Here is a 27575-nt window from a genome sequence, read left to right on the forward strand (position 1 = left end):
ACCAGATGACAGTGCTTCAAACTATATGACTCTTAACTCCCAAAATTAGTTGGGACAAATATTACTGCTTAAAAAAAGGGTACCTTTTAAAAAAACAAATTCGCTGAAGTTGAATGTCTTTCCTTCTATTAACAGTTGTTTGATTTATTTGTTAAATTTAAGAACAAACCAGTACTAGACTAGCGTAGCAGTGGCAATAAATAATCTTTTGTCAAAAAGGAGAACTCCCTTGTATCAATAACCTTAATGGAATTTGGGAAGAACTGTTCTAGCACCTGCAGATTCTCACCTAGGGCCTGGCTGGGCACCCGGTGCGAGGGTCTGTGGCCTTTACCACATTATACCACAGAACAGCTAACGGGAATTCAGGGTATGCAGCTTCTGCAGAGATCTAGAAGGGAAACAGTTTTACCCCAGGTTACCCTCTCTTTTGAGGACTAAAAGCAAATTAATCTGAAGTAAACATTTACTCCTGACTGGAAGATTGAATAGTGATGTGTTCAGACCTTAGTTTAAGGAAGTTTTCTTATAAATGAGTGCTACTGCCTATAATGCGAAGTGCTGCTATCCTGTTTTAATTGAGAGCGGGGAAAAAGTTTATAGTCAGCATTTCTGTGGTCTTAAAATCAGGGATTACTTCAGTTAATTGTCTAAGCCTAAAAACGGTAGTTAAGCACAGGCAGTTTCCTACAGTTAAAAATATCAACAAAGCCATTTGGAGTACATCTTAATCTTTTTATTTATCAAAAGACATACACTGAGTTCTACAAAAACACATGTAACATTTTTTTATACCGTGTTTTGGTGGTTTACATTAAATGGACATACTCTTCAGGTAGCATGAAGACCATTCTAAACAGACACACCATCATTAGTTTAACGTATCTTCAATATGAAAAGCAACATGACCCTGTAATCTATCCAAATTCACATAATTTAAGTATTCCATAAAAAAGAGAAGGTTCATAATTAGTTACAGTAGCAAAGTGCTGTGCATTTACATTTTAAGAATTCAGAACATTCAACTGTACCTCTCAAAATGGCAAAAGAAAGTTCTCTTCTTGAGCTATAGCAGGAATCAGAGCACTCTCCAATTCTTTCTGCTTCTGCAGGAGGCCCTGAAATAAATGGAATATAAAGGTCAATGTTCGGTCTTCTTCATGGAGAAGAAGCTTGAACTAATAAAGTGTTACTGTTTCATATGTTAAAACAATTTACTTAAGGCTCAACACTTTTAAAATATATAATGTTAAAAAAAGCAGTACAATGTAATACATTCAGTAGAGAGGGGACTCAAGATTTCCTGTCTTCTGCAAAAGGCTTGAAGTGTGACTGAAGGGGAAGCCAGTCCACTTCCCAGGGCTGACTGTGCAGAGGAAAAAGGACTTTTCCACTGTTTTAAATTTCACTTGCTCACTCCTCTGTGCGTTGTCACTCAGGTGTAGTATTCTAGTGTATTCCTGTACGGAGCTGAACCCAAAACCTTGACAGGAACCAGCTTTTAGTCTTAAGATAAATTATACTCTAAGATAAAGGATAGCATTACCATGGGAACTAGAACAGTGTCAGATGTTTTAGGATATGCATATTTACTCTGAAAAGGTAAAAGGTTCCTGCTTTGTTAATGGCCAACTACTAGACAATGAAGAAAACTTGTAATAATAAAAACTCCTGGAAGTGTATCCTTGTCTATGTGATAAGTGATACATGATACAGCTATGTCCAGTACATTCATAAATTTAAAGGCTCTTTACTGTAATTAATGGGATTGTATATATTGATAGATCTGGCCCCTTGGTCTCTATCCATTTTAGACCCATCAGAAGTCATTTGGTACCAAGGAAGTTTGTTTAAAACATAGAAAAAAGGAAAAATTACAGCAGTATTTTTTTCTCAGAGGTAGAAGACCCTTCTCAAAAGCGAAGGGTTCCGGGCTGCTGGCAGAGCTCAGCATGGAGCCTGCGGTACTCCTGGTGGCACAGAAGGGGAGAGAGGTCCTGCAGAACTGGCTTCAGTTAGCAGAGAGGCCTGTTACACTTCTCTTTGCATCCTTCCAAAAGCAGCAGCTGCCTACTTCCAATCACTTGATGAACTGCTTTTTAATTAATCAACAGTATCTACTATTTATATTAATGGGTCAGGGGGCTTGTTCAGTCCCTTTGTCAATAATTACTTTTATTATAGAGTGGCTTTTGCATTTAGTAGCATATTACAAAACAAAGACATGCAATAAATTGCCCTGTATCAACCCAGAGCTGAGGTGAGAAACAAGTAACATTGAAAACTGGAACAAAGTCTATCACATGGCTTGCAAAGGTGATAAAAAGGGCCTAGAGAAAAGTAAAGTGAAATAGCTACAGAGGGCCAAGTAGCGAGGTCTTTCTTTGCATGTCCTTGAACAGCCTGCTGGGGGCTGGCAGGATCGCGTAGACACTGCCACCTACAACCCGCTGGCAAGTGGTTTTACTGCCTTAGTAAAGAGAAGATGCTCTGGTATGTACTGACTGTAACTGGAGTTTTGTCCTTTTTCTTAAAACTTTGGCCCTTCTTTTTCACAGATACTTAATTCACTTTGCTGGATGAATAAACTTGGGCTTATTCCACTGACTCTTTCGATTTCAGTGTGAAAAATAAGTCCGTTGATAGTTCCTATTACTGCTGTCACCTGAAATATAGGAAACCTGCTGTCTCGTAACAAATGTGATGCCAGCAGCCCCCTCCCTGGGGCAGAGGAAGGCCCGTGTCTGCCCTTGATTTGCACTGGTGCCTTCCACAGGTCAGCTGGTTCAGCCGGACTGGTACTGAAACAGCCCCTTGTTTACCTGTCACTCTAGTTGGGTGTGTACTTCAAAGGCTGAAAATGGGTCAAATATGCTGTGAACTCCCCCAGACAAAAGATGACTAAAGAGTGGCCAAATACATTGTGAATATATGTATCTCTCTTCTGAAACTATCAATCTGATGTATATATATGCATGTATATAGAAATTTAAAACACAAACAAGACTAGATTATCTTCTGAATAGAAAAGTAAACTCTGCTCTTTGTCTAAATTATATTTCATAGAAAAAACTGCGTTACTCTTCCTTTCTCAGTGAAATAACTGATGTGGAACAGGTGTCATCTGGAGGGGTATGCAATACTTAGGTATACAAGATAAAGCTAAGTTCAGTAGTTAACGTCCTAAATGCATTCTGCAGCTGGTAGGATATTTAAATGGTTTAAGTTAACTGTCTTCCAGAAGCAAGGTCCATTGAAAGACTAACCTTAACATTAGGTTTTAGCCACTGTTATGACCTGAATATGCAATATGTATCAAAAATATCCCTAACCTCCTGTCTCTTAAGTTTCCCAACACAGATACTATCACCTTAAATCTCCTTTAAATATCCATTTAATTGTTGACCTCAGCAAGCACAAGGATCAGCTTGTGCTTCGAAGCTGCCTTCACTCTTAACCACTCTTACCACTGACAAATGAAGCCTGAATACAAAATACTTAACAGCTGTAGATACTTAGCAAGAACGTTAATAAGCATTGGGGAAGACCAGATCCAGTCAAACCTACCTGGAAGCCATTAGAAACTGGCAACCTTTCAGTGCTCCTGGGTCACTGCTTTCCTTAAAAATTAGGGAAAGCCTCAACCCTTTGTTTGCACAAGGAATTTACCTACTACTGAAGCATGAAGTATGCATGGCAGAACTTCTGTCTTTCTAAAGCACAGCAGGTAATTAATATCTTAACTACTGGTGTCTTTATTGTACTTGTCTGTCAGATTCTTCCCTTTATTTTGATAATTTATGAAATTTTTCTCCCTTAAGGCAAAGAGCCATTCAAAACAAGGGAAGATACTGATACATGTTTATCTTTAGTGTTCTTCAAGAACAAAATGCAAACTTAAATGTGCTTTTTTTTGTCTTGCAGTCCCCTGTCAGGCCATTTAGAAGCATAAACAGAAACTATGTCATTGTCCAGACCTGCAGTTTGAATCTGCTCCAGGCCACACCCTTGTTGCCAACAGGTGGAGTATCAAATTCACTCATGTTTTCATAACTAGATGCCTGACAGTATTTTTCCTGTATTCTGACTCCAGACAGGAAAAAAGGTAACTTTACAGTTACCAGCTACAATCCTGTGCTTCTTTAATCTACTGCAATGTGGAGCCTTAAAGACAGTCTCACCATATTTAATACTAATCATTACCAGTAACTTTTTTCAAATAGAACAACGTATACAAATGTACACAGGCTTTTGTCTCAGGAGCTCGTCTGTGTGTAGTATTAAACTAAATTTCATTTTATATTCACTCACTAAATCTGGCTGATTGACAAATCCTGAATTTAACTTTTACATGTTAATGAATAGGCATCTTGGAAGGGTTTTATAAGTGTTCACAGTTCAAATTTCCAAATTACAGTATTTTTCCATGACTAACACACAAGTTCCACCTCAGTAACTCTTCTGCACCAACTACACTGCTCTGTTATGACTGGCTTACCCATGAAATGCAGAAGGGAAATTTCATTAACAAGGGTTCTAGTGTTTTGTTAAAATACTATTATTTTTCCTCTTGAAACTGAAACATTCTTACTCTAAGCAACCCTAACTATCAAAACCTGGAGGCTAAATAAAGCAATTCCTCTTGGTTTCAAGTTTTCTCAGGTACTTCACTGTTTCATAGCTGATCTAAGGACTAAAGAGTCCATAATCTGTCTCTAAGGATAGTCCGAAGGTGGAAGTAACGCACGAAAAGCAGAATTAGTAAGAGGGCACAAAAGTAGAGGACATGGCCCAAAACTTAATCATGTATGATGGAAAAATGAATTAAAGACTTGTAACTGTGCAATAGTTTGCAATGTTCATTTTGACTTTAGTATATATACATGCATGCTTACCCAACAACTTTTTGCTTACCTGGCGTAATTTTGACAATCCTTTGAGAATTGCTTGTTGTCTCTCTCTGACTTTAACTACATCAGGATTTAGAAGAGGATCTCTAACGTGATCAGAGCTAAAAATCTGTCGTGGTGTTTGGTAAGAATCTAAAAGTAAATGTATATCAAATCAGTTAACAATACTCTTTAATTTTGAAGCGGTAGACTCTCACAGCTTGTGAAAATCAGGTGTTGGTTACTATCAGATTACAATAACTATTTTTAAGTCAAACAACACTTTGATTCCTAAACCCAAATCTATATGCAACAGTATCTGAGAAGTGCAATCATACCTCATTAAAGGTAAACAGATGAAAAAGACAGATAAAAGAGTAAGAAATTTTGCTGCTTTTTTTTTTTTTAACTTTTTTGTGGATTTTTTCTTAATAGAGTATCATTTGGTTGCATAGGCTTTCTGTATAGTGCTGTGACACACATGGGTTACTGCAAAATTCAGTAAAAAACAATACCAAATTGAATAATTTGCAGCACTTCGAACTAAATCAATGTAACATTTCTTCTCTTGTACATGAATCAGTTCATAATACATTTCAGTACCGTTAAACTGTCGATACTGTGGGTCATGTGTTGAAGGTCTAGTCACTGGTGCATCTGGATCAAGATAATATACTTCATTTGTTCGAACATACGGAATAAACTGTGAAGAGGGAGGTCTTCCAGCTTCTGTTACGGGAGGAGGGGAGCTCCTCTGCTGTGTATCTGTCTTGATATTCTTCTCTCTTCCACTGTTGTGGTGATGCATCAGGAAATTAGAAGCATGTATCTGTGTTTGTTGTACTTGGTGTAATCTGTTCTTAACTGCTGGAACAGGTGGGGATTCAGATCTGTACGAAACAATTTCAGTTAAGAAAACCCCAAACAATACTTAAGTAACATGATTAATTTTCTCAAACAGTAGAGACAAAGAATCCTCCGAGGACTGGACTTCTGCTCATTTATTCTGCTTTTATCCCTGCAGTTTGTCTGGTCTTGTGTATTTTTAATAGTACACAATTAGATGCATCCACATTATTTTAAAATATTAAAAATCAGGAAGAAGTATGTACATTTCAATGTATTTATACATTTCATTACTGCAGAGTATTGACGTACCTTTCTTCATTCAAATGATTCTTATGTAATTGTTCTTCCTAGGAGAAAACCAAGAAAGTCAAAAGTGAAATAAAAAGCTCCATGTTCTTCTATTAAAAGCATTTAGTTTTCAAGACAAATTTGTTCTGAAATTCCAAAAGGACTGTTTGACCTGAGTTCAGGAGAAAGATATTTATCAAAGACTTGCATTAAAGAGACTTGTAGTGTCTATGAACTAAATCAAAGAAATTACAGGAGGATTTGCTCCAATTTTCTATATCTTTGGCAGCTTTAAGTGCTATGAAAAATACTATATATGTTTTTCAATGACCTTGGAAAGTTGCATTTATAAACCTGAAGGGTTCAGCCCAAAATAATGATTATTAAAGAAAAGGTCATGTTTCTAGATACAGTCAGTAGAAGTTTTCTATTTAAATTAAAACTATTAACATATCCCATGCTTCTTACGGCATCGGACAATGCTTACTCATCTTAAAAATCTGCTTAAAGTTCATTGCCACACTTCTCAGGTACAAAATTCTTGAACCTTTCAATAATGTAAACATAAAACTTAGATTTACCATTAATCTCAAACAGACCAACAAACTCACTTTAACAAATCTTTAAATATGTGAACAGTCACCTATTTTCACATACTTTTTTTTAATACCCACAGCTTCTAAAATATGTGTATGTAGCCCCAGTACACAAAGGGCTAAACAGAACTGAAGTGGCTGCCTCTTCTACACCAGATTTTTTTCTGTTGGAAGGTGTGAGAAAGTGAGGTGTTCATGCATATATATGTATATACATACATTCAGAGAGCGAGCAAGTGAGAGAGAGGACGCATGAATATATTTGATAGTATTTTCTTTAAATGAAAATTGGTTTTTTTTTCCCCAGCCACAAGCTGTACCGATACCTGCTTACTGCAAATAGAGAACAAAATAAGAAATAAAGAAGGATGCACATCTGTGACAACAGAGTAGATCCTCAGTAATCCATATTCTTTGCAGGCAGTGAACAGATACTCCTAGACCTCAACCATCATCTCAACATAATGACTGGACAAAACAGAGCAGAGATGGCATTCTATCCCACACACTGCTTTCAATCAAGCTCCCTGGTTACATAATGAATCAATGATAATGAATCAATGAAAGAGCTTTTACTGTTATTTCAATCTTCCAAAGTGTTGATTCCAAGTCACAAAATCTGAATATATTCTTCTGATCATGATGAACAAAACAGGGCTGTAATACCATTCTTTACACAAAGGATAGGAACAGGAAAATTCTTGATGCTTGTGTTACATAACTGAATTCCCATCCAGGCAAAACCAAGTGGAACAAGAGTCTTAAAAACACACATTGTTGTTGTTAAAGATCAGATAGTTACCTTTCTGACTCTGTGTCCCTTATTCTTCATATTTGTTTCTTCGTGAGGTGAAGGAGACCTGTCTGAACAACCACCCTTTTTGGGGCAGAGATTCCCAGGGGTATTTCTTTCTACCAACTGAAGCAGCTCCATTTGTCGCCTTACTTTGTTTTCTTCCCTTTGTTTTTGTAGCTGTTTAGGGTATCTTTCTGATGCTGGAATGTATCTTTTCCCAGGCTTGTTTATGTTCCAGTCAGGTCTTTTGCTGTACTTTTCTGAAGGTTTAATTTGTCTTTCTTTTCTTGCATATTGTTCATATAGATCACTGTAAATGCCACCAGTCTCTCTTCCTGAAATTTTATGTTTATCTATATACTGCATTTCCTTCTGGTATTTTTTGCTGTTAGAGGTTTCTTTATATTCTATGGAAATATCAGGTGACCCACAACACACAGTTCTTTCCTCAGCTGACTCAGTGTATGCTGAAGTATTAAAGTAATCTAAAAAAAAAAAGTATATTTTAACTCCAAGTCTAGGCTATTCAAATTACTTGTTTGACTTTTGTATGTGTATCAATCTACCATTACTGATTTTATTAAAAAATTAGTTGTTACAGTTTTATGATGCTTTTTTATTCTTTTTGATGTGCAAGATAGATAGGACCAGTAGAAGTGAACTCAGCAAGGACAGGAAAAAACCCCAAAAGATTGGAGAATGAAATCAAGTCACTGTAAAGCAAAATTTATGTAAAATAAAACTAAATTATTTTAAAATGTAGAATTCTATTTCTGTCATGGTACCCAAAGGTAAAGAGCAAAACACACCTTCTGTTTAGATTTTTGGCATGCTGATGGTTTGGTCACATTCACAGCGCTACTGGGAATAACCTACTTTCCTAATCCTTATCTTCCAATGGAAATATTTTGTTCAGTTTTTAAATTACTAACAATCCAGCTTCTTTCTTTACTAAGGGGCATACACAAACCAAATTAATTTGTAAACTCTCCAAATTCATAGTAAAGTTTCTACCAGCACTGTTGAAACCAAAAATACTAATTGTTGCTTAAGCAAATAGAAATACAGCTTCTGTTTCACAAGTGACAAGCTAATACACTTCAAAATAAAAAGCATAAAGTGATTGTAAGTTTCCACTGAATCTGCTCATTCACACCTCATCTATTAATAAATGCAGACTAAGTTTGAGCTGGGTTTTTTAATGACGTGGTACAAACTCAAGATAAAGACTGGGAAGTATTCTACCTAGATGGACCTGCAATTCTGCCTGGGTATTTAGCAAGAACTGTAGAAAGCTTTTCTAAACATCTGAATGTAAGCTCTCATTTTCTAATGAGTCTGGTTTTCTAATTCCAGAATTATTGACACCGTTTCTGCCAATATTTTCAAGGATTCCTTAGGAACCCAGCCCTGCTCGATACCAAACAACGTTACATAAGCCTGTGAACATTCTCACTGAAGACTACTACAACTACGTATTTAAATACCTTAATAAATTTAGTCCTACGTGGCTTGTGACCGTGACTCTAAATCAAGGCTGTATTTCAGACTGTGTGATTTGACTCTGTAACTGGTAAGTAACAATTATATAGACAAATAATTTATTTAGAAGAACACAGTGATATATTGTAATATACCAACATGCCCATGTCTGTTAAAGTATCTTTTTCTAGTTTTATTCCATTCTAAATGACGGTGATCTGGGTCAGTTTCACAAATATGCTGTTCTACTGTCTTTCTTGAGGTACATCAGAGTAACTAAATTTAAGGCCTGCATACCTGTCTGTACAGCAGTGTCTTTCCGAGGAGAAGTCTGCTGATCGTTATGACACTTGATGTCATCAGAAAAATTATGACTTTGATGTGAAATGCCAGTATTACAGTTTTCAAATTCTGTATCACCTAAAAAGTAGTAAGTAAAATTGTTCAATTTACTAATGCCTGTTCCATTTAAACCATGCTACCAAGTTATCAGACTGTTGTGGTTTAGAACTCAAAGCAAGACTGAGAACTACAGTTCAGATCCTAATACTCTCCCTTTTTCACTGGAAATCCAATTAACAGCACATAGGTCTGAATATTCCCTGTGCATTCCTGATAACGTCTTTATGTTTCTTCCTTTATGAAATACAGTATTTGAAGCTTACCAAAACACAATATTGTCCATATTAGTTAACACTGATATTTGTCTGAAAGGTAAATAAGCTGAAATTAAATTTGGTTCATGAAGCAAAGGAGCAGTTTCTGACCCAAGTGGGGACAGGGAAAAAAACAAACCAAACCGAAAACCACAAACAGTTTGCACGCAAACACTGAAGGAGTTTAGGCAAACTCAATATAAAAAGATTTGTACTTGCCACCACCAAGATTCTTCTGAAGTTTTGAAATGTCATGTCCCTTTTGAGCCAAGTCTCGAATGCGCTGTTCTTGTTTTAATCTCTGTGCTAATTCTTGAGCTTTCTGCATTGTCTGATAGAGCTCATTTGTTTTAAGAGTCACAAATTCCTTTATAAAAAAACCAAAACAGTAAATATACATGATTATTTACTTTGAAAATAAAGTTGAGAGGATTATTAATCCTCAAGGCTTACATATAGTCTTATTTTGGGTAAAGCTTTTTAAAAAAAACCAAAACCAAAACTAGTTGAGTAGATGAAATACGTAACACATAACTTTTATGATTATAAAGACAAATTCAGAACCTCTGCTGTGCTAACAAAAGATGTTCAATCCTAGCATTAAAAAGCAAGCATCAAGATCCTCAAAGTTGTTTGGATATTTATCTCCTTTCTGACAAATTAATCTTTTCCTAAATGCCCCAATTTCAGCCATCCATGACTTCCTAAATCATGTGGTTTAATGAAATAAATGAATCCTAAATAAAAATAATTAAAAACCCCACCTTCTTCCTATTTCCCCTGAAAGGGGACAGTAGAAGCCTCCCCAACAAAGGCAGAATGTCCCTGAATATAAGGGTTACCAGGTTCCAGACTCAGCAGGTTCAAGGTGCAGGAGACTGGGTGAAGGAAAATCTCCTTTACAAACTGCTATTACTGTCTCATCCTGCTTCCTACTGCATTTGCAGGGTGGAAAGAACAACAACTGCTAGCATAACTCATTTCGAAGGAGCTGGCCTATTGCAGAGAAAGATGACTTTCCCAATTTTTCACCAGTTTGTTCTAGTATCTACAGGTGGGTGCTATATGCTTCCATCCAAAAAATGCAGAAAATCAGGGATCTGTATTTCTGCAGGTTTTAGGGTGATTCCAAAAACACACCCTTCTCTATCTTATGACATCTCATGGAATTCTGCTACTCTTCCAAATATGAAGGCAAACAGCAATAGCTGCTACTGAGCCAAAAGGAAGAATAAAACATCATACAAGGCTTTTAACCTTCTACAGAGGTAAGAATGTATACAAATCCAAAATTTGTACTTACCGAAGGTCAAAATGTACTTTTGGTTTAACTTTTCTAAGAAAGGAGTATGTAAAGCTCAGCAATAGTTACGGAGGAGAAAGCTCTAAAACATGAATGACTTTTAAAATTACTTTTCCAGAATATGTTCTGAAGTTTTTAATCCAGAGTGAAAGCACATCCAGTCAGATAAACTTCATGGTACTGAAGCATCTTAAAAGCATCAAGTTACCAACAACAATAACTGGGTCCTATAATTTGAGGGGGTTTTTTTATTTAAAATTTCCAATTAAAAATGCATGTTTCTGCAGTATTTAAAACTACAGTTCCATTTTTGCCAGTTCTTACTCCTCTTCCTGAAAAGGCCCTTGTCGAAAAAAAGAAACTGCCTTACACTTGTATGGTGTTGTAAGTTTATTAACTGAGGAAACAGATTTTGGTTTCAAATGTCTAAAATTCAGATAGTTTTCATTTTCAAAATGATAAGGTGACACAATTTTGAAGGTGAAGAACAAGAACCATTTTCCTCAAAACCAGTATTATTACAAACTATCTGCACTAAAGAAAACACAAAAACCCACCTCCTTTTGTTTTTGTTTCAGTGTATCTTCTTCAAACTGTTTCTGCAGTTGTTCTTTTTCTCGTGCTAGGCGCTGTTCTTCCTCTTTTTCTTCCCATTTTCTCTGCTCTTCCTCCAGTTGTTTCTTCTTCCGTTTTTCTTCTACCTGAGCCATTATTGCTTTCTAGTAGAATCAGAAAAAAAGGAAAATGAAAAGATATAACATTAAGATATTATAAGCTATTTATTCATATACTTCTATATACATGTATAGTACTTGGATTTGGACAAATTAAGAAAAATAAAGACGATTTATTTCAAACATTTTTGTTTATTTTAATTTCTCATGAGAGAGGTAGCTGCCTTTCTTTTTTTGGAGGGGTGGGGTGCAGGAACCACCAGCCCAACAAAGCAGTTTGAAATACTCAAACAAAAGTAGCTTTTTAATGTTTTCAAAAATGCTTTTACTTTTCTTGTAAAGAAATTGGTGGTCTGATTTTTACCTTACATACTGTAAGGCAGAATTTTGATCTAGCAGAATCACAGAACAGGCTCATTACATTTATACTAAGACTTCTTTACACTGTGCTAGAGACATCATCATGCAGATATACATTCAGTTAGAATGCCTCGGAAGTAATGTAAATAACAGTATAAAGTAGATAAAAATTTGAAGATTCATGGAGTGGGTATCTGTAAATATCAGTCCTCCTGAGACAGTGGAGACTGAAGAAAAATACACACAAATCTACTGGAGCTCTAAAGACTGCACTCTACATTTTTTGAGGCAAGAATTCAGTTACAGAAATGCAATAATCACTGTACAAATATTAAAAAAACCCCTGCAGAGTCTAACTGAATGAAACACTGTTAAATAACTGTAAACATGTAATCTGAAGCATAAAAGCCAAATGCCTCACTAGATTCTGGTATTAAATCTCATGCTTTATTCAGGAGACAACACTACCTTTCATCCTTACTTCTCACTGAAATAGCATTAGACTTTAAAACAAAAGTCTACCTGATGTTCTAACTGTTTCTGCCGCCGCCTGTCTCTCTCTTCAATCTGTGCGGGGTCCAGGAGAGCTGTCATTGAACGGAGGAAACTATGAACAAAGGAACATGTATGTTTTTAATCATTAAAAATAATTCTAAAGCCTTTCTTAATTAGAAACAGTTAGATTTCACGTAATATTTTCATATTGAGGTTATCCCATTGTATTAATTTACAATTATGAAATTCATTTTACTAAGGAATAAAGTAAGGTTATCTGCAGTAAATTATATTAATGGACAATGGAAGCACCTGTGTGTTTCAAAAGTGAAACAACTGGTATTTCTGAAATAAGCAAAAGCCAAGGAATAAGATCCAAAGATCATATTTAAAGACTTGATTCAATTTCTTTTTTAAAATTTCTAAGGAGGCATCAGAAATGTACTGGCTGGGAAGATGAATATCTTTACAAAGTTCACTTACCTGACTTTCTGACTGTGTTCCAAAGCACTGTTTTTAGCAGCTTTTTCTGCATTTCCCACCTTTAAGGGCATGAGGTTGCCTAAAGCTGCAGGTGAAAAAGGGTGAATAAAAGCAGTCAGCTCCTTAGGGTCAGGTGATAGGCAAAGACTTTCAGGCTGCTTTTTGTACATTCCATTTGAGGGGTGCTGTGCATTAGCATTAAGATGGTTCTTTAAAGAATCAAAATGCATTGCCCATCTGTCATGTTCTTCAGCCTAAATAAATATGAAGCAACAAAAATTGGAAATATGATCAATTATACTGTTTCTATAAAGTATCATTAACAAAACAGACAATATACATTTTGTACAACTGGAACATTTGCAAAGCTCTGTTATGGAGCTACAATCAGACAGTAGTTCCTTCCCTAAATGGGAAAACAAAAGCTTCTCTGTTGCTTAAAATGCAAGTCAGATCATGAATTATACTGCTGATCCATATACTTGGTCATCAAAAATATATTGCTACTATATTTGCAGAAAAAAAATAGGAAGTAAAAAATTTTGAACAATAAAAATGTAAGTTAACATGGATTCAGGCTTTTTGGTACTGTTTTTTCGATTTATATTACTATTCCATTCCATAATTTTTCTAATAGTACTGGGAACTACTTGATTGAGGAGTCAGTATCCTGTCCACTCTGCCATGCTCTCCTCCTGTTGTGTACATATTCTCTCTCTAGTAACACGAACAAGTGGCATCTTTTACACTGTCCTACGTTTACCCCCTCCATTTTAATTCTGGATGGTAGCAGATTTAATGTGCTTTGGGCAGAGATATTAACCTCTAACCTCTTATTTTCAGCCAGACAGCCCTATTATAAAATAAGCCTTCTTTCAAAAACTCTTCCTCCCACAGAAGCCATCGCTGTTATCCTAGCAAAGTACCTAAAACTTTTGTAGAGGTGACATACTGGGTTTATGTCTCTTTTCTGTACCACCCAGGCATATCTTTTTGGCTCAGTGTTACCAACTGGAACATTCCAATATATCACTAATAAAAGATTTTTACCTAAGGGGTGTTTGTTTCTGATATAGGTACTGAGAAGGTTTTCTGACTAAAAGAACAACTGTTTCCCTGGAGGGACTGGAGAATGGCTGCCTCAAAACTTGCATTCTGCAGGTAAAAACCTAACATAATCCAATCTAATAAACTTTGTGGGAGTCCTTTCCTTAAATAAAAATGCCCTTGTGTCAGAAGTTTCACACCTATTTTAAAAGAAGCAAGAAAATCACAGTCCAAATAATAAGAATCCAAATTATTCTTCCTCCTGTTCCCTGAGTTTTGTTCCCTTCAAATACTCTATTTTGTAGAAGCAGATCAGAGTAGTTGGAAAATCTACTTTATTCTTATGCAGGTCTGTGGTACAATATGCAGAAGGGTTGAGAGTATAACACAAGACCTGGAAAAAAAAAAGATGCTGAAGAAAACAAGATTAAGTGTGTGTTAACTTTCAAAAAGAGGCTAGAAGTGAGATTATTGTTAGGTTACTCACTGGTGACTGCAACCATCCTCCCACAGCACACCTAGCAAATTAAAAAACAAGGCAGCTAATGAAGGAACCTTTCACAGCTGTGTTTCCTTCACAGTTACAAAGCTCAGCTGACAAAGGAAATTTGATCCCTTCAGCAACTCAGGAAATTAAAAGACTTGCGTGTGGGTAGGTAACCAACTTTGGTAACAAGGCTTTTTTTGGAGGGTGGGTAGGAAAGCTCTCTTCTAGTATTACAAACTATGGAATTAAAATGAAGAATTTCTGTTCAGGAATTGTTAATTGCCATAAATGTTTCAGCTGAGAGTAAAAACTGTAGCCTTTTAATCCAGAAGGCCACAGACTATGAACATTCATATCAATCAAGTTTTAGTAACCAAGATTCTTGTTCATTAATAATACAGAACATCTCATGATGTGACTGCATCTCATGCATGGTGAAAGATATGATCCTGGGGTTAAAGCTGTGGACAGTAATTTGGAAATGTCAATTCTAGCAATAGTACAATCTCACTGCATATTTCTTCACTTCAAAAGACAAAGAGTCTTTGAAAGAGTGTATCAGTATCGGGCTGTATAAGAATGCAGAGTATTCCACTGACCTTAAAACTACTAACAGTAGAAATAGTAACATGTAAAGGAAAGAAGTCAGCTTCTACATGAAGAACTTCCAGGGGTAAAAGATATATTGACCAAATTGGCCAACAGTGACAGTATTAAAAGTCTCTTCAGGTATTCCACCTGCACAGCAATTATATTGGCCACAGTTTCCTTCTAGATCCACCATAAGAGACCTACATTCAACAGCCTGGAAAAACCAAAGGGTAGAAAAGGTAAGGCTATTTTCTTCAATACTTTTTGGAGAAGTGTTTAAAAAAGTTTTGTAAGAGTGTATGTGTTTTAAAATAGTATTTCTAGAAACAGGCCTTGAACACCACTGTGACACAGTGTAGTTGTCTATAACTTTCCTTCTCTTTTCTCATCTCCTTCTGTAGTCTACAGAAAATTTCTTTTTACAAAGTGTCTCTACAACACCTTCCAAACCCTAGTGCTTTCACACAATGGTGGGAAAGAAAAAAAAGTATAGTAATATCACCATCTTCATCTCTGCAGCAAGCACTCTAACACATCACACCAGACACGTGGTAGTCTGTTCTCTGCCACTGAAACACTGGAACAGCTACTGGCTGAATGTTCACTTAGACCATCCTATGGACTTAAGGTGAAAACCTGAACATGCTGCAGGTAATTACATCTTTGCCGCTACTTCGTTAGGTCTATGATTTCATCTTTTATTTCTTAGAACAGAAATGTAGAAAAAAAACTTCTCTTTTTCCAAAAAGTCCCTCCAAACCACAGATACCTTTGATAAATTAAGTTTTTCTTCTATTTTTCGTAGCTTAGCTTCTTCCTTCTGTTTGTCCAATTCCTCAAGCCACTTCTTCTGTTGCTCATGCTTCAAAGCACTAAAAGGTCGCTCCTGTGGCACAGCTTCCTGAAATAAGAGAAGTGCTAGTCTCTTCCTTGTACAAAAAATTTAGCACCTTGTCAAGGCACATAATAAAGACTTGGCTGAAAACTTTCCCTCCAGTTGCTAGGCATAACTAGGCTGTTCTCTTGCACAAAAAATGTAAGTTTGTAACTGTAGCAAGTGTCTGACTGTTCCATAAAAATGCTTCAGTTGTTAGAAAGATGCCAAATAAGCCAGTTTAGAATATTATTCTAACTTGAACCATCAGTCTCTCCAAAAAACCTCTTACGTGTATCATGAATAAAAATCCCTTCCTTCAGTCTGTGTTCCAGGTAGATTCAGCACCATGATCTAATTCGTAGTGATCTGTCTCAAGTAAATTCTAGATACCATCTTCATTCTTGTGTTTCTGCTCCTTAATGGACATCTATATTATTAAACAAACTCCAGTGACACTTAAAACTTCCAATGCTATCTGACAAAAAGCACTCTTCAATCAGTGCCTACTAGCAACAACTCAAAAACTACTTGAACATTCTGCCATCAATGTATTTTTTAGTCTTCTATTCCTGGTAGGTTCCACTTCTCTATTTCTTTAAATGCATACTTAAAAGCTAATTAACACTTTGTCTCACACCTCTAGTACTGCTCTTCATATCAGCCTTGAAAATGCTCAGTCTTCAAAGCATCAGTATTTTGATAAACATTAATTCAAACACAATTCTTTAGATAGGGCAAAAAAGTCTACTGAATTATTCTGGTTTAAAAGAACTACTGAAGATACACATCTGTTGTCAAGAAATAAAAAAAACTGCATGCAATTTAAAAAATCTTACCCCAAAAGCAAAGACTGTGCAACTGACAGCTGGTAAGTCAGAAGAACTGAAATCAGAAGACTGTCCAGCTGGAGCACTTGAAACATTCAGGGGAACTTTATTAGCCACTGTGGTTAAAGCAGTTGTACAGACACAGTTTTTCTCAGTGGTAATAACTGAGTCAGCTGGAAACATTGTCTGCAAATAAAGTGACCACTTTAAGACTTGATTTATTTAGCTCACCAGTTTTGTTCGTATTAAATAAATAGACTTCAACATATAATAAGTAAATTATCCTTGTAGAAGCTGCTATTCATTAGAACTTCCGCAAAAACTTGTAACTAACCATCTCATATCCAGTATTTCTTAAGTATGCAGATTGAAACAAATTCTTACGGGGCAGAGTGGTAACTTTTCTAGGAATTCTGAATGCCACAATTTGCTTTTGCTGTAATAACCGACAGCAGGTACCTCCCTAACTTCTGTTTAACAGCAATCAATTTCACTGAAGAAGTCTCATCTGAGTATATTTATATGCACAGCATTTTCAGAGTGACAGCTCTTTTTAATAGGCAGGTTAGAGTAAAAGTCGAATTGCTATGCTCATTATTATGTAAGTCATCAAATATATATGAGAGCTCATGAACAATGTAAGTAGTTACATAAACAGGAATTACATTTAAGACTATTCCTCAAAACATAACCAGAAAAGATTTATACCTTTTAGTTAGGAATCAGCATAGAAGGACAGGAATGGGTTGTTCATGCTACAACAATCTTAATTTGTGAAGCTACAAATTGGAGCAAATAGGTTAAGTGTGAAACAGGGAGTTGCAGCAATTCGTGCCATGGAAGAGCTTAAAGTAACCACTGAGATTGGATTCATACAGAAAACAAAATCTTGTATGAATTAAAAGAGGAACTGTTCTGGTACAGTGCTGTGGAAACTGCATGCTCTTTTGTGTTTATTGATAGCCTTACCTTATCTGGGTCAGCTGTTTCCACTTTCGCTTTATGGGTTTTATTATTGCCAGCTTTTGCCCAGAAATAACCCACCTCTCCCTCCAAAGTTTCTTTCAGTCTCTTCTTCAATGCTACCTGTTCATCTTCAAAAGAACAAACTCTAGTAAGAGTTCCTAATATAGACATGTAGCAGATTTTTTTTTAAAAAGAAGTAATGCATGTCTACCCTGTAATTTTGATTGTAAAATGGACTACAAGAGAAAGTCACCATTGTCTGACAAATCAGTCTAAACATGACTTTGCTCTTAAGAGGACAGTGGCTGAATCTCTGCCCAGGGATGCAGAGGTAATTGGGGAATCTCTCTGAGAAGACTACAAAACACTGAAGGCTTAACAATGTCCCAGGTATAGAGGGAAATTAACAATAAATGATCTTAATTTTATGGACTACTGTAATATTAAAACCAATGGAGCTACACATGGAAGCTCCAGACAATACAGAATCAAACCCTAAAACCAGGTGTCTACACCCAAGTTGAAAACAAAACACAGCACTCCTGCATGTGAATCATAAAAGTCTTAATTAATCACAATTTACTACTGTGTTAAACATTTTTATTTTTCTACAGAGATTCCCCTTGGTCAGTGATGGGACAGGACTGCAAACTGTTTCAAGTTCAAATTGCAATTTGATACATTCAGTCATGCTTGTAGATTAGGGTGACACTTTTCCCATTAAAAAACAAATGAAATTATTAATTATAATGGCTATCAACTATGGGTAGAATGTGACAAAATTGGTGGCAAGTAACTCCTAAAATATGAAGCAAAACTGAATATATTTATTTGATTAAGAAGCATTTTTGCAAGAATTTATAGGCAATGTTTGCATAAAATTTTGAAATTCAAGAATCTTAATCTGTCTTGCAGACTATCAAAACTATGTACTTTCCAATTTGTAGCAACTGCACTAAGTAAATTTAAAAGAGCATAAGGAACACAAAGTTTCTTGGCATCCTGAGTGTAATAAATTGATCAAAAATATATTCTATATCTCATAAGTACCTAATTCCTTCTTCCACTGGGTTTTTCTAAATTCTAATAAGGCTTTCTCCCCTTCTCTTTCACCCAAGGTACTAAACATGTCAGCAGGTTTCCACGAATCCTTTCTAGAGAAAAGGGGAAAAAAATAATTTTACCTAAAAAGCTAATCTATTAATTTTAACGGTAACTTTTTAATTAGTACTTATAAAGGTTTTTACTGTGATTAAGAACTACAATAAGAATCTTTATTGGAGATACAATTTTTGTAGATAGTAATACACATCTACGTACATAACTTTCTGTTCTGGCTGCACATATGCTTCTTGTTTCCTGCTTGAATCAGAGTTAGCGTCACCTGGAACAGATGAAACTTCACAAGTTTTTTGAGGCAGTGCTATAATGTTTTCCTCTGATGCCTCATTAGTAGCTGTGGTAGAATATAAATATATAAAAATATATAAATGTATGTATGACCACTAAATTTTCTTCAGCATTGAGTAAATACTTTGAGAAGAGCAGAAACCTGCAAAATCCCCACTATTTAACAAAACTGCTTTCAGCCCTGATTGTATAGTTAAGACACTTAAGTTACAACTTCACAGGGTATTTTTAGAATGCTAGACTTACCATAAACACTTATTCTTAGCTAAGAGCTCAGACTTTGGGACTCTACTTAATTGCAATGTGTCTAATTCTTGGTGGCAAAGAATTAACCACCTCTATAGGTCCACAAACAGGAGTATGGATATAATATAGGAAGATATGCAGTAGTTCTTTTGCTTCTAAGTAAATTGAAATAAAAAATCAAACAAACTCTTCAACAGTAATATTACAGTTAGGCAAAAAGATACATGTACATCTTCAGGCCAGAGGAAAATGGCACTACTGCTCCTGAGACACATAGCAGGACTTGAACTCTTCACAAAAACAGAAGGGCCTATATCTTTGAGGTATTGGGTTGGGTGTTTTGTTTTGTTTTTTTTTTTTTTCCAAACTTCTAAGTAACAGTACAGTGTGATTCTACTATGTTTTTCCCCCAATGTAAAATGGTTCGTTTTTTGCATTAAATATTGACAGAATTGCTTGCTATTTTGCTCTTCAAACTACTGGAATGCTACCAAGCAATCCTTAGTTTTTACTGTTAAAATTATCAAATGCTTGGTTTTGAACAGTAACAGGCAATTTCACATCTATAATAGCAAACAGTATTTTCTCTGAGAGCATTAAACATGAGTAACACCTCTGCAGCCTGCAAATAAACTTAAGTTATGAACTTGAAGTTAAGCTTTCACATTTTGCTCTTTTCATGAAACGAACTTACTCAACTCTCGGTATCTTACCCATTTTCTCTTGCTTTTCGTTATGAGTCTCAGAGATGCTTCTAGTTCCTTCTTCTACAGTCATCAAAATCTGTTGAAGCTGTTCTTGTGTTAAACACACCAAACTTCTCAGGTCTTCAGCTGATACACATGGGGTTTGTGGTTTCTGTTTACTTTTTTTAACACCATCAGGATTCTCTGAATCAGGATATCTGTTTGTGCTATCTCTTTGGAAAATCAAAGAGTGATCTTTAGCTGCGGCTTCACGTGAGGAGTGTTTTGTAACTTGCAGCTTTTCACCTTTTGTCATTGATAAGCTTGATTCACTCCTTGGTTTTGTTAAGTTTTCCTGCTTGATACAAGCATTTTGTGTTGACCTCAGAACATGCCCAGTATGCCTTATTCTCAATGCCTGTTTAGGTGCTCTGGCTTTATTACCCATCTGTTAAAGCAATAAGATTTACCATGTATTAAATAAGGAGATAAAATTGCACAGGTAACAAATGAAAACAAGATTGAAGCAACAAATAAAGTAAATGTAATTTTTCTTCTCTGTTACATCAATAGAAACTAACTGAGTATAAACTAATGAAGTATCTTCATGTGTACTAGGAATATGTAGGAAGAGAATACAGCACCAAAATTTGAATACTTAAAAATGACAGCATGAAAAATAACTTTATGTGGCATAACATTTAAAAGAATTAATAAACATTAATTCTGCTTCTCTTTGGTGTTTCTGAAGCCTGGCTTCAAACAGGTATATGTTTTCACCATACAGCCAGTACTATTTCAATCTTGATTTTTCCATTCTGTACTAAAGTTTTATCCTTTTCAAGGTCCTTGATGCACACCTGTAATCATCTCCTATGTATTGAGACCTTTTTTCTGCTTTCTCTCCTTCCTCAACCCACTACATTCCAGCTTACTCAGAGACAACCTATACAACTAAACTGGAATTTAAATACGCTTCAGATCCCTATTTTACCAGATTCCCTTTAAGGTCTCTGAAAGTTCTGATTTAGGTGATTCCCTGTGCTGCTGTAACTTCCTGGCAAACTAAACTAAAGCAACTTGCAAAGGTAAAAGTAGTCATAGAACTTTTAATTCATCCTTTTTAACAGCTATTACGAACCTGAGAAATCACAGACTATCTCAGGTTGGAAGGGACCCATAAGCACATATTTATCTTTCATAAATATTATCGATTACAAGTATTTAGACAGTTCAAATGTGTTCTCAAATTTCAGTGTTAACAAATTAACTAGTTAATTTGTGTGCTCTAACCAAAAAAGTCCTTTTTCCACTTACCTTCATTGCAGGCTTTGATTTATCTTTTGGGAAACAAACACAAACATATGAGAGAAGTATTTAATAACAAATTCCTCCTGAAAAACAATCTTGAGAAATTAGTAGTTACATTCATCTAATTTTTGTAAGACGGGGGAAAGAACCTTTCCTGTAACATCTGCCCCAACTAACACACTTGAAAAGTATGTTGCAAAAAAAATTAAAGATATATTCCTGTAACTATTTCCAGTTTTATATAGATCTAATAAAATTATTGTGCCAGTCTGATCCTCCCTTGCTATTAATTGTTTCTCAGAGAGCCCTGTGGTAATGGCTTTTTCATAATTGTTTGTTTATAATGATTTTTCAGTTTGCTTTCTGTGTCACATCCTTCCAGGATAGTCCCTGCATCCAACCCCACCATACTACATGATGTTACCTGTCTCCATCACTGACAGCCTAAAGAAACAATACTTGTACAATCACACCATCCATTATTGTTCCCCTTACCTATGCCCTGAAATACTCTTCTTTTAACCCAAATCCTAGAGGATGCATAGAGGTGTAGTGGTCTCAAAAATAATATTAAGTACTATGTTTAATATACTACTTAGTAATAAATAGTATTACAATATTGATTAATAGAGGGAATGTGGTACTCAGCACAAGAAATCCTGCACATATGGGTAATGGAAAAGGGGGAGAAAATAGTAGGGATGATATTTCAGTGGAACACATATGTTGGAAATGAGGCTTCTTCAGCTGCACTATGCAATTATTGCTCTGGCAGTGACTGTTGCACATTCTGCACTGGTAGCACCTGTACCTTTTTTTTTTTTGCATGCCAATTAAAGCCACTAGAGAATGCTAATTGTTCTTAAAAGTCTGCAAAACCATATTAATAGTTTCCAACCTAGATGAACATTTTAAAACTCAGGAGCATGCTGAATTGTTGTCCTGCAGAGACAGGCATTAAATCCTGAACCATCTGGCTTGTATTAGTGTGACCAGCAGAAGTAGGGAGGTGACAGTCCCCCTGTACTCTGCACTGGTGAGGCCACACCTTGAGTATTGTGTCCAGTTTTGGGCACCTCAATACAAGAGAGATATCAAGGTGCTGGAGCGAGTGCAGAGGAGGGCAACGAAGCTGGGGAAGGGCCTGGAGAACAGATCCTATGAGGAGCAATTGAAGGAGCTGGGACTGTTCAGTTTGAGGAAGAGAAGGCTGAGGGGAGACCTCATCACTCTCTACAACTACCTGAAAGGACACTGTAGAGAGGTTGGTGCTGGTCTCTTCTCACAGGTGATTAGTGACAGAACAAGAGGGAATGGCTTTAAACTGCAATAGGGGAGGTTTAGATTGGACATTAGGAAAAAATTTTTCACAGAAAGAGTGGTCAGACAGTGGAATAGGCTGCCCAGGGAGGTGGTGGAGTCACCATCCCTGGATGTGTTTAAGGGTTGTTTAGATGAGATGTTGGGGAATATGGTGTAGGGGAGAACTTTGTAGAGTAGGGCTGATGGTTGGACTTGATGATCCCAAGGGTCTTTTCCAACCTGAATGATTCTATGATCTTGATAATGTTTCAGTAGTAAAGGTGTTCTGCAGCTGTGTTTATCACTGGGTTCTCAAGCATTCAACCCTCATCTGAGTAGGTGAAAGTCACTTTTTGACTTCTTTCTGGCTACTCAGAAATTAAAATGGGATTCTACGTGCTATGCAAACCCAACTTCTCTTTGGAAAGGAGAAACATAAATATGGTCTTTGCCATCACAGTGGGGGGAGATACATAATGTGGAACTCCAAAGCGCTGCTTATGGGTTATTTGGGGTTTTTTCCTGTGTAAGAGAGAAACAACTATCTTGCACAGCAGCTGAAGCTACTGCAGAATAATCCTACTTCAGCCCCTACGACAGTGAGCTGTGTTTGACAATGCAGAGAACTGAAATCCACAAGTAATACAATTTGATACAATTTTTGACACAATTCAAATCAAGGAAGAGCTGTTTCTATCAGTTGTATAAATATGTTAATTCCTAGACAAAACTGCTTGATCAAGGCTGGTTCAAAGTCCAAGGTCATGCTTTATCTTACAGCACTCTGAAATGTACACTGGTCCTATCCAGCCAGTGATGCTAACTATGGTTGTGAGAAGTGAAAGCTGTAGCACTGCTGCTTCAGAGGTGTTGCAATGTTTTCTTTCTAGCAGACTGGTATTTCTTACTGACTCAGAACACCCCATGATGCCTCATTAGACAGCTGTCTGGTAAATGAAGAAAATTAAGTATGATTTAGAGGGCATTAAATGGAGAATTTCTGTATCCTGCTATGTAGAACAGTTAGGTAAAGTGGACTTGTGCTTGCATAGAAACATGTTTGACAAATCACAAAATCAGAATTTATTAATGCTTAAATTATGAACATATACTGGAAAAGTCTATCTCAGATGGTAATAATGAGATCTGGCCTAAACAAACTGCTTATTGAAAATTATAAATGTCAACTGCCAAATACTAAAGCTGCTTTAAAGTCAGAAATGTGACTGTAATGATGTAATTCCAGGTAAATTAAGCAGATTTACTAGGCCTCCTTTTTCCTGATAAGTAAGATTCTATAAAGTTACAAAAGTCATCAAGTTATGCCAGTCAATATATAATGGTACTTAACCTTTTTTTAATGAACAGAGAGACAAGCTGTAAAGAGTCAAGACTAGTTGCCAGCTGTTCACCAGTGGACAGGCTATTTAGAAGTTCATTATCAATCTACAGTTCAGTATCAAGCTGGTGAATAAGAGGAATTCTAAATAGCAATGCACAAATATTCTTCCTAGTATAAAAAATATTTCAGTAAAGCTGTGCTTCATGTTGCTTGGATCTTAGGTTTAACTTCAAGAAGCTTTAAAGATTACTTGAGATAAATGATTTAAAAAAATACCAGAAGCAGCTAAAATTAGCCTAGGCTTTCCATCCAGCACTTCAGTTTCAAGCTTCAGTCCATCACTGCAAAATGAGAGAGAGAGAGAGAAGGGGGGTGAATCTGAAATATTACGTAATCTGATAATGTTAAGATTTTTACATTAATAGCAAGGACAGTTGTATTTAATTATAACACTGCACATACTGTTGGTCCAGATGGTCTTTCATACCCTAAACTTTCTACATTTCTGAGAAGTTACTTAATAGGAAGAAATCAAAAGGTGTTGAAGAGGGCATATTTTTATTGCTGACACTGGAGCATTTGGATTTGCATGTTACAAAGTAAATCCTCATGCTGAAGGTGCCACTCTATTGCTATACATAGCAATACGCCTGCCTCAACAATTTAATAATCCAACAATATAAACTGCATGCTACGAAAAACGCTGAACAAGTCTCCCTGAATGCCAGCACTGATCACAAAGAGGGGCTGTATTCTCAAAACAGTCTTTTAATTGTGCTTTCCTGCAAAACAGTCCACATTTTAAAGTGGAACAAACGTTAATACATGGGTTTAAAAAAAGAAAAAAAAATGTTGGCAGTGTTTAGGTGCACGAGTGTAACTATGCAAATGCTTTTCTTTCTTCCATGCATTGAGAAAATCTAATAGGAAGATTAACGTTCAAAATAACGCTTATCTTCGAGCTCTCATTAAAAAAATAAAAAATTTAAGACATCTAAAGCTCGCACGCAACTTTCTAATTAACACGACAGCAACTGAAGTGCCTGAAGCTGTAATTCTAGACGTTCAAACAGCACACGGCAGCTAAACCGAGCCCAGCGCCTATTCTTCTTCGTAGACGCTTTGTGTCGGCTGGAGGCGGCGGGCCGGGACGCAACGAGCGGCCAACGGGTTCGGGCTGTGGCGCGCTGGGGCTTCCCCGACCTGGGGGAAGGCGACCGGCTGGGGCCCAACGCCGTACGCCCCGCTCGCCCTAAGGGCTGGCGCAGGCCGGTCCCTCGCCCCGCTGAAACGCGGCGTTTCGAGTATCTCATCCCCCTAAGCCTCTTCCCAGCCCCTGCCCGAGGCCTTCCCCACAGAAGCGTCTCCTAACCCCTCGGCTTTGTCACGCAGGCCGCTTCCAGCGCCTCAGCAGCGAGGCACTAAGCGCCTTTACCGCTGGCGGGCCGCGGGAGCCCCCTCAGACCGCGGCACTGGCTGGCGGCGCCGGGGTCGGTCGGGCAGGCTCCCGGGCCGTGCCTCCCCGGACAGGGCCGCGGCCCGACCGGCTCCCGCTACCAGTCCCGCGAGTTCCTTCGTCCCCCCGCTCCTTACCCCAGGTTCATGGCTCTGCCCGGCTGCCGACGAGGCAGCGGAGGCTGAAAGGCTGCGGGGCGAATAGCCCGCGAACCGCTGTGTAGTACAGTTGCCGGCCAGGCGCAAGGAGCCGGGAGGTGATAGGCTCCCCGCGGAGAGGCGGTTCCGCCAATGGGCGCCTCGCACACTGCGGGGTCGGCCGCAGCGAGGCCTGTGGGGGATGGAGTCCCGCGTCCGGGAGACGTCGCACAAACCCCGCTGCTGCCAACGGCCCCGCCGAGGGTGCAAAGCAATTGCAGGGGGATTATCCCCGGCGCGCAAGCGGCTGCGGAGGGGTGGGGAGAGGACGGGCGAGGGGAGAGAGGATGGGAGCGCTACAGCGGGCGGGGGAAGGGCGGGGGCCCGGCTCTGCGGTGTCCGAGTTGGCTGCTCCCTCCGGGGAGGCTCCTTTTCCTGAGAGGGTGGCTACTTCTCGCTCGCCTCTTTTTTTTCTTTTCATTATTTTTGTTTTTTTTTTCTGGTGTGGTTTTGACAAAGCAAACAAGGTAGGGAAGAGGGACGCGTGGCTGAAGATGGGGGGAGAGATGGCTATTGGCGGCAGGCGAGCGGCCTGCTCGAGCGGTGAGGGGGTTCACCCGCCCGCCGGGCGTCCTGGGGCTGTGTCGGGAACAGCGGCCTGGGAGTCCCGTCAGAAGAGGAGAGGTGGGAAGCGGAGAGCAGCTGAGGAGGGAGAGTCGGCCGGACAGCCGGCCCGGCAGCAGCTCCGCGGTGTCCCGGCGGGAGCGGGGGGTGGCGAGTCCCCGGCAGCGAACCGCTCCGGCCGTCCTCTGCGCCGGGCGTCCCCTCGTAGGGCGTTTTTCATCCGTAACTTCTGCTGTCGTTAACGGGTAGTGCTATTCAGTAGACTCTTTGGGCTGCTTAAGTGGTTTCTGCATGACAGCCCCGCTGAACTTTGCTATCCAGCCTTTTGCGATCGACCCTGTGTTTGGTGGGTTTCCCAAACCGTGCTGAGGGGGTGGTGGGTATTCGGGGTCCGTTTGTGATGTTCCTGAGAAGCGTTCTAGGAGCTGATTAAGCACCGTCCAGTCTGTTGTTTTGTAGGTATAGCTTCTTGCATAACAGGACATGTAAACATTCAAATTAAATGAATCTACGTTGTGCATCATTTTTAGGCAAAACATCTTCGACTTATGTAAGGAGGATTTGGCTTCGTTAAAGACTATAGTCATATTCAATAAAATGCTTCAGAGCCTGTTTAGATCTTTCACTATTCAAGATGGCATTTAAGCTTATGCTTAAAGCCAAATGCTTACTGAAACCCAGCATTTCAAAGGACGTTAAGAGCTTAAGACTTGTCGTGAATAATGTTGCTTCTGGATGTAGTTTGTTTGGCCAAATATATATATATAGGGGCAGATCCTGTAGTGCTTACTCCAGCTGACAGTAATGGAAGTTTTGCCCTTTTGAGACTACAAAGAAAACAAATAATAATAGAGAAACAGACAATGAGGCAGAGTTTAACATGTACACAAAATCTGATCTCTTCCATACTATCTGAATTGCTTTGTTTGGCTTTATATAAAATTAACATGTTGGTCATCAGACAAAATTATGTCTTTTTCCCAAATACTGCTTCGCAGCTGTTTCTGTGGTATTGATTGATACATCAGCTAATGAGTCTTTGAAATTTTCATTTAGAGACTAGAACAAAGGAGGAAAAGGAAAGAAAACCTGGAGTTATTCTCAGTAATGCACTACATATGAAGTCCAGTGAAGCCCGGAACATACAAGATATGTTGTTGATAACTGCTGCTGGTTTTGACTCCCTTATATCAGTGTCTCTGAACCTCTTACTCTCAGAATCTTCCTGGGATTTCATCAAGAAAAACCTCTGAGCATTAATTTGTATAGCTGATATAGTGTAGGATCATCATTAAGTCCAGGAATGAAAATTTGATAAAAGTGAGACAAAAGAACACATGCTTATCAAAGTCTGTTCAACAATGCTTTCCCATAACAACACTGAAATTGTGTTCT

The 27575-nt window shown here is 37.8% G+C and overlaps 1 protein-coding gene across 3 annotated transcripts; it reads right to left on the bottom strand.

The window, feature by feature from the left end:
* Positions 1-714: 714 nt before the first annotated feature.
* Positions 715-26071, bottom strand: CCDC66 (coiled-coil domain containing 66). Of its 3 annotated transcripts, none has more exons than XM_074836234.1 (19): positions 25557-26071; positions 24240-24304; positions 21326-21348; positions 20036-20456; positions 18987-19050; positions 18717-18820; positions 17670-17794; positions 16710-16886; positions 15766-15897; positions 12872-13125; positions 12416-12500; positions 11417-11578; positions 9776-9923; positions 9198-9320; positions 7425-7903; positions 6048-6085; positions 5493-5779; positions 4915-5042; positions 715-1118 (listed from the first exon to the last, which is right to left on the bottom strand). In XM_074836234.1, the coding sequence occupies exons 1-19, from the start codon at positions 25565-25567 to the stop codon at positions 1035-1037; spliced, it is 2910 nt and encodes a 969-aa protein (XP_074692335.1). In that variant the 5' UTR covers positions 25568-26071; the 3' UTR covers positions 715-1034. The 3 variants fall into 3 exon arrangements, with proteins under 3 accessions (XP_074692335.1, XP_074692334.1, XP_074692333.1); XM_074836233.1 differs by having other exon boundaries at positions 18987-19065; XM_074836232.1 differs by having other exon boundaries at positions 18987-19122; positions 25557-26070.
* Positions 26072-27575: the final 1504 nt, after the last annotated feature.

The sequence above is a fragment of the Strix aluco genome, chromosome 11, assembly GCF_031877795.1.
Source record: "Strix aluco isolate bStrAlu1 chromosome 11, bStrAlu1.hap1, whole genome shotgun sequence".
In the NCBI taxonomy this organism is placed as follows: domain Eukaryota; kingdom Metazoa; phylum Chordata; class Aves; order Strigiformes; family Strigidae; genus Strix; species Strix aluco.

Excerpts from the sequence above, each read along its gene's own strand:
- CCDC66 (XM_074836232.1), bottom strand. Across the intron at positions 16,887-17,669 it reads AAACAGCTGACCCAGATAAG|ACAATGTTTCCAGCTGACTC; the intron begins GTAAGGCTATCA and ends CTTTATTTGCAG. Across the intron at positions 7,904-9,197 it reads AGACACTGCTGTACAGACAG|ATTACTTTAATACTTCAGCA; the intron begins GTATGCAGGCCT and ends TTTTTTTTTTAG.